General features: G+C 35.2%; 1 protein-coding gene across 1 annotated transcript; it reads right to left on the minus strand.

Annotated features, from left to right (window-relative positions):
• Nucleotides 1–7,372: 7,372 nt before the first annotated feature.
• On the minus strand, nucleotides 7,373–12,059 carry LOC140047910 (NAD-dependent protein deacylase sirtuin-5, mitochondrial-like). The gene is given in 10 exon segments (XM_072092940.1): nucleotides 7,373–8,910; nucleotides 9,127–9,236; nucleotides 9,720–9,837; nucleotides 10,212–10,265; nucleotides 10,447–10,534; nucleotides 11,220–11,337; nucleotides 11,584–11,703; nucleotides 11,891–11,913; nucleotides 11,916–11,952; nucleotides 11,954–12,059. Coding segments are annotated over 10 exon segments (828 nt in total). The 5' UTR covers nucleotides 12,041–12,059; the 3' UTR covers nucleotides 7,373–8,837.
• Nucleotides 12,060–12,322: the final 263 nt, after the last annotated feature.

The raw sequence follows: 12,322 nt of genomic DNA on the forward strand, positions 1-12,322 counted from the left end.
TACTGTTTAACACTTTCCCGGAGAAAAAGCCGGAAAACGATATAGTAGAAAGTGACAGACGCTTATGGAATTTATTGATCACACACAGTTATGATGGTGGAAAAACGTGGGGACCTTCCGTTGAACTACCAGTTGACGAGATCTTTTCTAATTTCGAAAATGGGATACCATCTTGTTGCGCTATTGGTATGTTTATTTCTTTTCCAATCCAATCAAAGAATTGTCAATCATGGCTATCTGTTAGAATGTAAATAAAGTTGTGTTTTGTCAAGATAAAAACGAGCAGTTGAGTTGATAATATAGTATCCTATAAATAATCGCAGAATTTGGCCTGATACTTCGACTACGCCCCTTTTGGTTAACTAAAGCTGAAAATATCCACAATGCACATCAGCATATTTGGAAAGTGCCTGGCTTTAACTATGTTTACAGTACGATACTTTAGATGCTGATGCCCAGTATTGTTTAAATTGGAAGTGATTTTTAAAATGCCCTCTATGTTTTTTTGCAAAGTTACAGTCATAAAAATGTGTTTTAAATTTTTCTTAAAAATATTAAAAATACCATATTAGCCACAGTCACTTGGGGTAGAAACCTCCTGTTTCAAAACATAAATGTACAGTACCAGCTAATTTTTTTAAACTACGTACACAATGATATTGTATTATACAGGACCTGGTCATGCTATCAAGCTGGATTCAGGAAAGTTAATTGTGTCTGGAAATGTTAGATGGCCAAAATCAAAATCGAAACTTACACGTAAGTGGTGTGCTAAAAATAGAATGTCAAAATCCCCATACAGTTGACCCCAAAATTGACCTCTTTCTGTGTGTACTGTATTTCCAAATGGCATATATATTACAATATACCTTCATTGTAATTTACAGTACATTGTACAGTATGCAACAAAGCCGTAGCGAGAGGTTAAAACCAGCAAGGCACAGATGGTTCAACAGTTACGGGGAAATGGCAAAATTAGCACTGTGTGGTCATGTTACAAGAGTTGTCAAAACAATATAGATTATCTGATAAAAAGCCTTTTGCCATTTTCCCCTGACTGTTAAATATAATTATTAATATACAATATGACGATCTCTGATGGGGAATTGTGGTGGGTAGTGAAAATTGAAAATTTAGGACGAGGAGAGCGCTCATCTGCCTCATGCTGGCCACAGCCCTGGTATTCATAAGCCCTTGATACTCAATCCCCAATTTTAACAAGGCCGTAGCGAGGGGTGTCTAGAAAACTCAGATCTCAGATATATCTGACTTTTCTAGATCTAGAAAACTCAGATATCTGACTTTTCTAGATCTAGAAAACTCAGATATCAATATCTGACGTTTCTAGTTCCAGAATGAAACTAGAAAACTCAGATCATCAAATGATTGGTTGGTAGGTCATTTGGATCATTCCATTATTAATCAGAAGGTAGGTCATTTGAAATACTAGAGTATTATTAAAACTGATTACTGTGTAGGCCTACTAATATTGTAACATGTAAAAGCGTCCTACGACTTAAATCATAAAGAAAATACAGTGCATGTTACAGTTAAAATGTAGGCTTAAAAATTAGGTATGTACGAGTTGGTGTGGGTACGAGCTGGTTGAGGTACGAGTTAGCCAAGATAGGAATAGGTACGAGTTATTTTAGGTACGAGTTGACCACTTCTAGCCTTGTAGGGCCAGGCCTACTCTTCGCGATAGGGTGTCTCGAAAACAGAGACCTCGAAAACAGAGACCAGCTGAGACCCGAGACCCAGGGTCTCTGTTTTCGAGGAAATCTCGAAAACAGAGACCCCACTAAAACGTCTCAATATTACGTATTATAGGGGTCTCTGTTTCGAGTTCTCGAAAACAGAGACCCCCACTAAAACGTCTAAATAATACGTTATTATGGGGTCTCTGTTTTCGAGATTTTATCGAAAACAGAGACCCCCACTAAAGCGTCTCAATATTACATTATATAGGGGGTCTCTGTTTTCGAGAAAAACTCGAAAACAGAGACCCCCCACTAAAACGTCTCAATATTAAGTCATTAAATTACCTTATATAGGGGGTCTCTGTTTTCGAGAAAAACTCGAAAACAGAGACCCCCACTAAAACGTCTCAATATTAAGTCAATATTACGTTATATAGGGGGTCTCTGTTTTCGAGAAAAACTCGAAAACAGATACCCCCATTAAAACTTCTTAATATTAAGTCAATGTTACGTTATATATGGGGTCTCTGTTTTCGAGTTTTTCTAGAAAACAGAGACCCCCACTAAAACGTCTCAATATTACGTCAATATTATGTTATATAGCGGTCCCCACTAAAACGTCTCAAAATCACAGAATGACGTATCAGTAATAAACGGTAACTGATATGCCGATCAAAGAACATGCCGCAACGATAAGAAGAGATTGATGAATTCTTGAACGCGTGTGAAAAGACTGTCATTTTGTAATACAAGGTCGACGTCCTAGGAGTAAGATGTATAAATGCATGCTGTGCCTTTTAGAAGCTAAAAAGCTGGAGATTATTTCAAAAGCTGACACTAGTTTCTCGGGTCTCTGGTCTCTGTTTTCGAGACACCCCTTCGCGATACATCGCGAGATAGCGCCCACACGTTGAGCCTTGAATTGCTTAGCTTGGCTAGTAGAATGAATGAGGTAGAAGCCAGCCGGAGAGGTAGAAATTCTCATATGACTTTTCTAGACCAGTTTTTTCTGGGGAATCCAAATATATTGGGTAAACAGGCTGTAACCTGAGAACTTTCGCGTGAGGGCGCTTTTTTCAAAATGGCTGCCAGTTACAATAGACTATGATATCTTGGCAACCACTGGTGATACAGAGTTGATTTTGGTGTCAAATTGGTCGGAATGTACATGTTCCTATTTGATGTAATAGAACATTTTGTCCGAAAATGGCCGGAAATACCTCTATTGACCTTTGACCCAATATCTAACAGATACCATATCTCCGTAACTACTTGACACAGAAAGTTGTAATTGGTGTCAAACTATCCAGAATATAGATGTTTATATTCAAACTAATAGAACATTATCTGTAAAAATGACCGGAAATAACTTTAGTGACCTTTGACCCAAAATGCAAGACATTTCTCCTATCTGATCACGTTTAGTAGTATCTTGTCAATTAATTCATTTTGTGCCGATTGGAGGTTGACATTCTCATATTATTTTCTGGACCAGTTTTTCATGTGTAATCCTAATATATGAGATGAATAAGCCATAACAAGGCCAAGAATTTAATTCTTTTACTACATACATACATGCTTCCCTTTAGTGTTTAAGTCTGTATGTCGTGTATTAATCTTCAAGATCGCTCACATCACTGCCATCTGAAAAGTCTTCATATTCATAACTGGAAGCTTCTGGAATCAAAAGCAAAATTTGTTGACACATTCTGCAACCTTGGAGTGTCAGCTGTTCCATCAAAAGAGTTGTATGAGGAACTTGAAGAGTATGTTTCACTATTGTATGGAGTGAAGGGGAAAAGTGTAAATCAAGCAAGATATGATATCTTCATCAGAAAGTTTTCCAGACACAAGATTACTGATATATCATTACTGCCACCATGTCAGCAGACCCCTTGAGTTTCATATACTTAGAGCAAACTTCATTGCAAAAGAATGGCAATCAGCAGACGTCAATGATTTTGTCAACAACAGTACACACAATGGATGGAATGAACAAATGGAGCCTAAATGGATTGAGACAGTGATGCCCACTGATGTCCAGGAACTGTTTACACATAATGAATATGAAGACTTTTCAGATTGCAGTGATGTGAGTGATCTTGAAGATTAATACACGACATACAGACTGAAACACTAAAGGGAAGCATGTATGTATGTAGTAAAAGAATTAAATTCTTGGCCTTGTTATGGCTTATTAATCTCATATATTCGGATTGCACATGACAAACTGGTTCAGAAAATAATATGAGAATGTCAACCTCCAATTGGCACAAAATAAATTAATTGACAAGATATTACTAAATGTGATCAGATAGGAGAAATGTCTTGCATTTTGGGTCAAAGGTCAGTAACGTTATTTCCGGTCATTTTTACAGATAATGTTCTATTAGTTTGAATATAAACATCTTTATTCTGGACAGTTTGACACCAATTACAACTTTCTGTGTCGAGTAGTTACGGAGATATGATATCTGTTGGATATTGGGTCAAAGGTCAATAGAGGTATTTCCGGCCATTTTCGGACAAAATGTGCTATTACATCAAATAGGAACATGTACATTCCAAACATTTTGACACCAAAATCAACTCTCTATGACCAGTGGTTGCCAAGATATCATAGTCTACTGTAACTGGTGGCCATTTTGAAAAAAGCGCCCTCACGCGAAAGTTCTCAGGTTACAGCCCGTTTACCCAATATATTTGGATTCCCCAGAAAAAACTGGTCTAGAAAAGTCATATGAGAATTTCTACCTCTCCGGCTGACACCTACCTCATTCATAGCCTAGTCTATAGGCCTAAATGCTAAGCCTACATTTTATAAACAAAAGGTGTATACTGTATTTCTTTTTTAAGTCGTAGGCTGCTACTACAAGTAGTCTGGGTTCCAGACGGAGTTTTGTCTTAATATTAGTTAAAAGATAAATATTTTGGCACATATGGCGTTTCATACGTATACTACTTGATTTTGAAATCGCGGTTGAAATAAAAACAAATAAATAAAAAAAAAAGATAATACAGACTTGGGGCAAGTCTACTACTACAAGTTACAATAATAATTATTAATTATTAGTAAGAAAACGTATAATACTGTAGTCTTTCAAACAAGCTACTCTCTACTAATAATGGAACGATCCATTTGATGATCTGGGTTTTCTAGTTCCATTTTGGAACTAAAAAACTCAGATCTTGATATCTGAGTTTTCTAGATCTAGAAAAGTCAGATATAGATCTAGATATATCCCAATTTTTTCTTTTTACTTATATTAACTTTCTTTTTGTTCTTTCTCTTTGTTGTATGTTCCTTGTTTTCATCGTTTATCAAATTTGTTTTGATGTATTAAAGAATTTGAATTTATATTTGTAAATCCAATATGGAACAATATATTAAAAAGTGTAGTTCTCATTTTCACTGGGTCTCTTAATTCACAGGTCAATTTGCTATCATAAGTGACATTAACAATAATGACAATAATGGAGCAACCTGGCATATGGGAGGTTTAATTTCGTTGCCTGAATCTAAAAATTGTAAAAAAATAAAGAAAATCTCAGGAGGTGAATGTCAGGTAGGCCCACCAAAGATAATTAATATTCAATGATTATTGTAGAAAGTTATGTCATTTATTGTTTACGAGAAAGTCCGACATATTTGAAATACTTATTTCTTTTTTTCAATTAAAATTTAAATTACTTATCACTTATGTCTACAGAAAAACGAGTTAGATTTCTAAATATGTTCATATATTTTTTCTTTGCCCCATTATTAATAAATGATTTTTTTTATTGATGCATAAAGTTCTGTCTTCACTATCAAACGTTATGTGACAAAAAAATGTGATGTGCCCATATATAGACATGATGATGTCATATCACTGCCATCTTTGGGCATATCACTACCATTATTTGGGCACACTTTTTTTGTCAAACTAGTTTGATAGTCTAGACAGAGCTTTAGTTAAAAACTGTAATTATTTATACAAATAATTTGTTATTATTTGTAGCCAGCTGACATGGGATCAGACAATGTTGTGATAAACTGTAGGACTGGAGACAGCAATCCACGTTTCCAGTGCCATAGCTCTGATGCATGTGAAACATTTAGTGACTCACAGTTGATGCCAACATTAATTGAACCAAAAGGTGGTTGCCAGGTTAGTTTTTTTTTTCACCCATTTCAGGATTCCACTTACTAATATAGTAAAATGCATTCAACATACAGATTCTGTGCCTGATTGTTGTCAGTCAACTAGCTGGGGCTAAATCAAATAAAAATTTATCGAGCGATCCCATTTTTGGAGTTTTGTAATGACTTGCGGCAAGTCTACCTTGCACCCTGCATAGCTGTGAACTATGTCCATGTTCAACAAGTTTGTATTATTTGATTTGGTCACTACCAGTGATGTAGTCACAATATAAGTGGTCCGGTTTTCGCAATAAAAGGAAACAATCTCTGTTGAAGCCACTGGGTTGTCAAAGGCCTCTGTGAAAAAGAGGTCAGGTTGAAACCTTACCCGCCATACTGGTGGCTACGGCCCTGACTACTGCTTAATTTCCCAAGTTACATAGGGCCTAGTTATTAAAATAATGTATGTATTATTTGTAGGGGAGCATTATTGGTTTTAAAGCAAACGATTCGAAGCTTCCTGAAGACCCTGAACGCTGGGCACTGTTTAGTAATCCAGCGAACAGCAAATCGAGGAAGAACCTTTCAGTGCGTTTAAGCAAGGGCCAATGCCAGAATTGGTATGACCCTCCAAACATAGTCATCGAACGTCATGGTTCTGCTTACTCAGATTTGGCAGCATTCATTCAAGACGGTGAGCAAAAGTTTGCGTGTCTTTTTGAACGTAATAAGACATCGAGACGACGATATATTGAGTTTACGACCTTTACACTTGGTAAAGTGTAAAGGACTAGCCAACACTTGCTCTTCTTTCTTGACCTCATTTACCTACAAATATAATAGGTCATTAACTTACCAAGTTACTCTTTAACTGACCTAGTTACTCTTTAGCTGACCTAGTTACTCTTTAGCTGACCCAGATACTCTTTAGCTGACCTAGTTACTCATTAGCTGACCTAGTTACTCTTTAGCTGACCTAGTTATTCATTAGCTGACCTAGTTACTCATTAGCTGACCTAGTTACTCTTTAGCTGACCAAGAATGCCTTCTTGCCCCAGGGCATTTACCCATGAAAGGCTAAACTATTTAAGCCTGGAAGTTAACATTCTTGGATGGTTGTTATATGACAATCACAGCATTGATTCTATGTTATTCTATGTATATTAATTATATAATTATTTTAGCGTTTTAAAAGGACAGAACTGGAATGACATATATTTATAATTGCTGGACGGTTTAAAATTATATAAATATACAGTAGATTTATGCTGTGTAATTGTACTTATCTTGCAATTGAATTAAAGTTGATATACTGTAACTACCTCAAATTGGACATCATGTATCGTATTGTTGTTTGACTATTAAAATACACTTTAATTACTAGTACTTATTTTTGTTGAAACTAAATTATGCAGTAAGTAAATTACAGTATGACAAGCATAAATCATGAAATTAAAAATTCACTTATTAAACATGATGAAATAAAGATCAATTATGAACATGGTTAGTGTTTTTGTATCTTATTCATATTTTATTCCAGTTGAGCTTTCTCATTTCAATTGAATCTTGTTTTATTTTCCACTATATTGGTGGACTTTTTTGATGTTTGTGTACTTAATTTATCTTAACAGCAAATAGAATTTGCAATACAGAATATAGCTTTATTATTTACTTTTATAGTACTGTATTATACAGGTATTAAAATTATTTAAAAATAAATTACAAAACATTATTTTTCAATTTTTACTGAACACCAAAAAGTGTTTATATTATTTCTAAAAAATATAATACATATTCCTTTGCACTTTGAGAGTTTGGTGTAATGGTTATGTATCCACAGTCACAGTTGAGATCGCTGGTTCAAGTCCCGCTGAGATTTTTTAAAATTATTATTAGGTCTATTATTTTTTTATTTCTTTTTTCTGACCCTTCAAAATTTAACCACAATTATATGATGAGTCATTGTTCATTGTGGCTAAGTTTGGTGAGAATCGGATAAAATTTGAACTCGTCCGAGCTTTTGGGGTATAGATCACTGTTTCCAAATTTGGTGAGAATCGGATGAAAACTGTGGCCTCCAGGCTGTTCACAGACACACACACACACACACCCACCCACACAAACATACAGGGGTGAAAACATAACCTCCTTGGCGGAGGTAATAATATAAAAAACAGTACTATGATGTCTTAGTGATCATAATAGGAAATACAAAGTTAGTATATTTAACTTGCACTGGCTTTTAAAAGCTGCACTATATACTGTATTTCAAAGCATTTTTTGTCTTGATTGTTGCTTTAGAGCCTGTCCTGAATATATTTATTGCTATGCATGTCAATTTGACTTTTATAACTCCATGCGTTTGCTTTTATAGGATATACAGTATTATGTATATTCTTTTTTAAAGACATCTTTACACTAATAAATGTCGATTACTGTTGTACTTCTTTTTGAATCTGATTATTCTAATGGCAAGTTGACATGATTACTACCATTACAATAATGTACTGTAAAGGTAAAGGTCCTGTATTAAATTCTGAACATAAGCCTCGGCATTATGTGGTAGGGTGGCCAGTTTCTTTCCACAGCACCTTGTCCTCCCTAGTATTTTCAACCAAGTACTCATTTACAGCTGAGTAGACTGGGAGTTGTCAAGAATGGAACCCAAGTCTATCTGTATGACAGTCAAGTGTCCTAACCACTCAAATACAGTACCTAACTGTACTGTGTAATAGCTAGAAACCATAGTATTACAAGATTTAAAGTCAATTTCAAATCAATTGGATATAAATTATTAGTACTGATGTATATATGCGACCTGAGTATTGAATCTCCCCGTCCCTTATAATACCACAACCACAACCCTCTTGAAGATCCATGATCCTGTGCAATACAAGGACTGCAACATGAGTACTGCAAGTACCCACAAATTCTAAATATGCATTATTTATATACTCTGTTGATATTCTGTATATCTCTGGATTAATTTGAATGGTTGTCTTGAATTCCTTGTACTAATTTGGTTCCGATGGATGTCTCTCAATTGCTTTTGGCAAGGTTTCTCCAGCAGGCCCTTTGAAGTGGAAACTGCAATAAACGTAATTTACATAAATAAACATTCTAATAAACCAGAGACCACTATTAACATCTATTTTTATCTCCATTATCAAGCCATGGCTGTTCACAAGACAAACATATACAGAAGATGCTCTACATATATAGCCTTCAGGCTAACATAATGTATGCCAGAGCCCTTCGATTGGTAGCGAAGCCACAACTCAACTTGATTGACTCAGTACTTACTGAAATCGGCTTGTTGCCGGAGTATCTTCCAAGTTAAACTCGGCAGTTGGCACCTTGCTATCGTACGGCCTAAAGGCAGCAGCAGGGTACACAACAGATGAGGTGCCCACCTAGAGAAATGATAAATACATTTCATAAACATATTGTAGGCATGATCGAATGTTGTCACTTCAGCTATCAACCCTAAAGCTCTGTCTACACTATCAAACTAGTTGGGCAAAAAAAGTGTGATGTGCCCAAATATGGTAGTGATATGCTAAAATATGGTAGTGATATGACATCATCGCCCTATATGGGCACATCACATTGTTTTGTCACATAAAGTTTGATAGTGTAGACAGAGCTTAATATGAATACGTAGACTTGTGATTTCTCTCACCCATCTTTGAAGAAAGAGCTGTGCCATTGTTTAAGAGGAATTGGTAAAATGAAGAAACGAATAGAAGGCTCCAAAATGTAATTATATAATAACTTAAGTTTCTTTTTTTTTGCTAAAACCTTTTCTTCTATTGAAATGATTAAAATAATCTGTTTTGATTACTATAAATAGTAAATAAGAGGCGTTTTACTACAAATGATTGAAAATCACCTACCACCAAATAAAGATCGCATTTTTCAAGATGTTTCTCAATTTCCATTAGTGTGTCTGGACAAAGTGGTTCACCAAACCAGACAACGTCGGGCCTGGTGAGTGCTGAACATTCACCGCACCTGAAGAGAAAAATATTCATGCCATCTATATTAAAATTATGCAGGGAACAATGATTCTGAAAACTAGTTGGACAAAAAATGTGTGATGCACCCAAATATGGTAGTGATATGCTTCAATATGGTAGTGATATGACATCATCACATCTACACATCACATTTTTTTGTCACATAAAGTTTGATAGTGTAGACAGAGCTTTACATTAGTAAGTCATTTGTACCTGAGGCTTATAATGTTGATATTCGCAAAGGCACCCCCCAATCACCTTCCCACTTGCATTATATCAGTCTCATGACCCCTCTTTTGAAGTTTGTGTATAATTTGTGTTGTCTGGCACTACATACAGTATATTACCACTATCAGTAGGAATGTTTACCTTGGTAAATCTTCTACAGGTATTCTGTCACCTTTTGCATTTGGATCTGGTGAACTTTTAAAAAAGATAAAGAACAAGATTAGCAAAATATACTACTGATAAATAGATCATTTATTAAGAACAGTGTGAAATCTATTGGCAGCCATGACAAAAATACATAGAAATTTATACAGGTTTAACAACATAGGATTCTTTGTAAAGTAATATTATTATTGAAATATAATATACTACTTACCCTCTACCAGCAAGAGCAGGAACTATGGGATTGTTGTAATTGCTGAGAATAATACCACATTTTGTACATCTGGTCTTGTATAGAGATCCTACAAAAATAGCAAAAGTAAATAAAAATATATTTAGTTAGCACATTTATTTATTCACCAATAGCAAATGAATTAGAGCAAACAAAAATAGCTTTTTGCCCCATACTAACAAATACATTGTATACAGTATGAACAATAGCAATGAAATAGATATAACAATATATAGTATATATAAATATACTAAGTGAAAAAATATGATTGCTTTCCATTAAATGTGTTCAATGCCAAACAAATAAAAGAGTTCCTATTTATTCTGAAAATCACTATCGGCATGGTTATCTGTGCAAATAGCACAATCATGCATGATATTTACTATTTTCTATGCAGTGGACTGTACTGGATAGAACGGGGATAAAAAAACAGAATTAAGAAGAATGGTGGAACTTGCCAATAGAAAACTATTACAATTTTGCTGGTGATAGTCTCAAGTTATTCTAAATAGCGGAGCTGTAGCTTGGTGATTAACATGCTTGCCTTCTAATCCCAAGGTCTATGGTTCAATCCTTACCTATGTGCCAGGGTTGTAACTCATGACTCTTTCAACTCCGTTCGCTAAGCCTCAAATGAGACATACAGAGTTTATAAGCGCGATAAATTAAAAAATAGTTCATCCATTCTGTAACTGCTTGCTGATGGATGAAAAAAAAAATAAATAGGAACAAATTAAATGGACTACTGTACCAACCATGAATCTCTAAGACTTTTAAAGATCCAGCACGGCGATGAAGTTCATCAATGTTCTGTGTGATAACAACAACTGTTCGTCCTTGTCTTGCAAGTCGTGCCTCACATTCTGCAATAGCCTGAGAAAGATAAAGAAAAATAAAAAAAGAAAAGAAAGAGAAGATAAAGCTCTGTCTACACTATCAAACTAGTTTGACAAAAAATGTGTGATATGCCCAAATATGGTAGTAATATGAAATCATCATGTAGTAGACAGAGCTGTGTTTATCATACCTTAATGCACAGTTAAAAACCTTTATGCCCAAATGTTTGTTTCTAATCGTTTATAGCCAGTATTTGGCAATTTATTATGATATTGCACTTACAATGTGTGCCTTGTTTGGCTCCTTCGATGCAGCTACTTCACGACGATGGCTCCCGCGATGGCTATAAAACTCCCACACAAGTGATGGATTATCCGCAAAGGCATTAGGACTGACTAAATCCTGTTTTAAAAAAAAGGAGTGATAGTGATAGACACTGTATTGTAACTGTCACATGATGATAAAGTATCTTATTGTGATTTTGAATTCTAAAATTATTGTGAAACAATAATTAAATCTATATATTATTACTTCACGGGTAATAGCACTTAATTATCCTTGTTCATTGCGCATAACATGTGTCACTTGCCTGAGCACGGTAGGTTCTCCAGCTCCTCTAAAAGTCGGAATGCCACTCTCTGCACTATCACCCTGCTCCTGTCATTACAACAATGTGTTTTGCTTTCTGGAAATATTCACGAAAAGTAGCATAGTCTGAACTTGGACGAGGAGATACCATTTTTACTTGTATCGCTGTTCTGAGGATATATCTCGAATGGCCGAGAATGTTAAAGAGTCGCTATCCAATCGAGTTTGAACAATACCATGAAAGCCCCCAGTGGTCTGATTGTTAGGACATCTGCATATCAAGCAGGCGGTCCGAGTTCGACTTTTACTCATTCTCACAGATTTCCTCATCTTTATCGTTTAAAATGAATTAATTAAATTTCAGTATATCACCGGGCGGTTTAGAATTACTGTTCTTTGCCTGATTTGTTTATATATATATATATATATATAT

This window comes from Antedon mediterranea, chromosome 4 (assembly GCF_964355755.1).
Source record: "Antedon mediterranea chromosome 4, ecAntMedi1.1, whole genome shotgun sequence".
In the NCBI taxonomy this organism is placed as follows: domain Eukaryota; kingdom Metazoa; phylum Echinodermata; class Crinoidea; order Comatulida; family Antedonidae; genus Antedon; species Antedon mediterranea.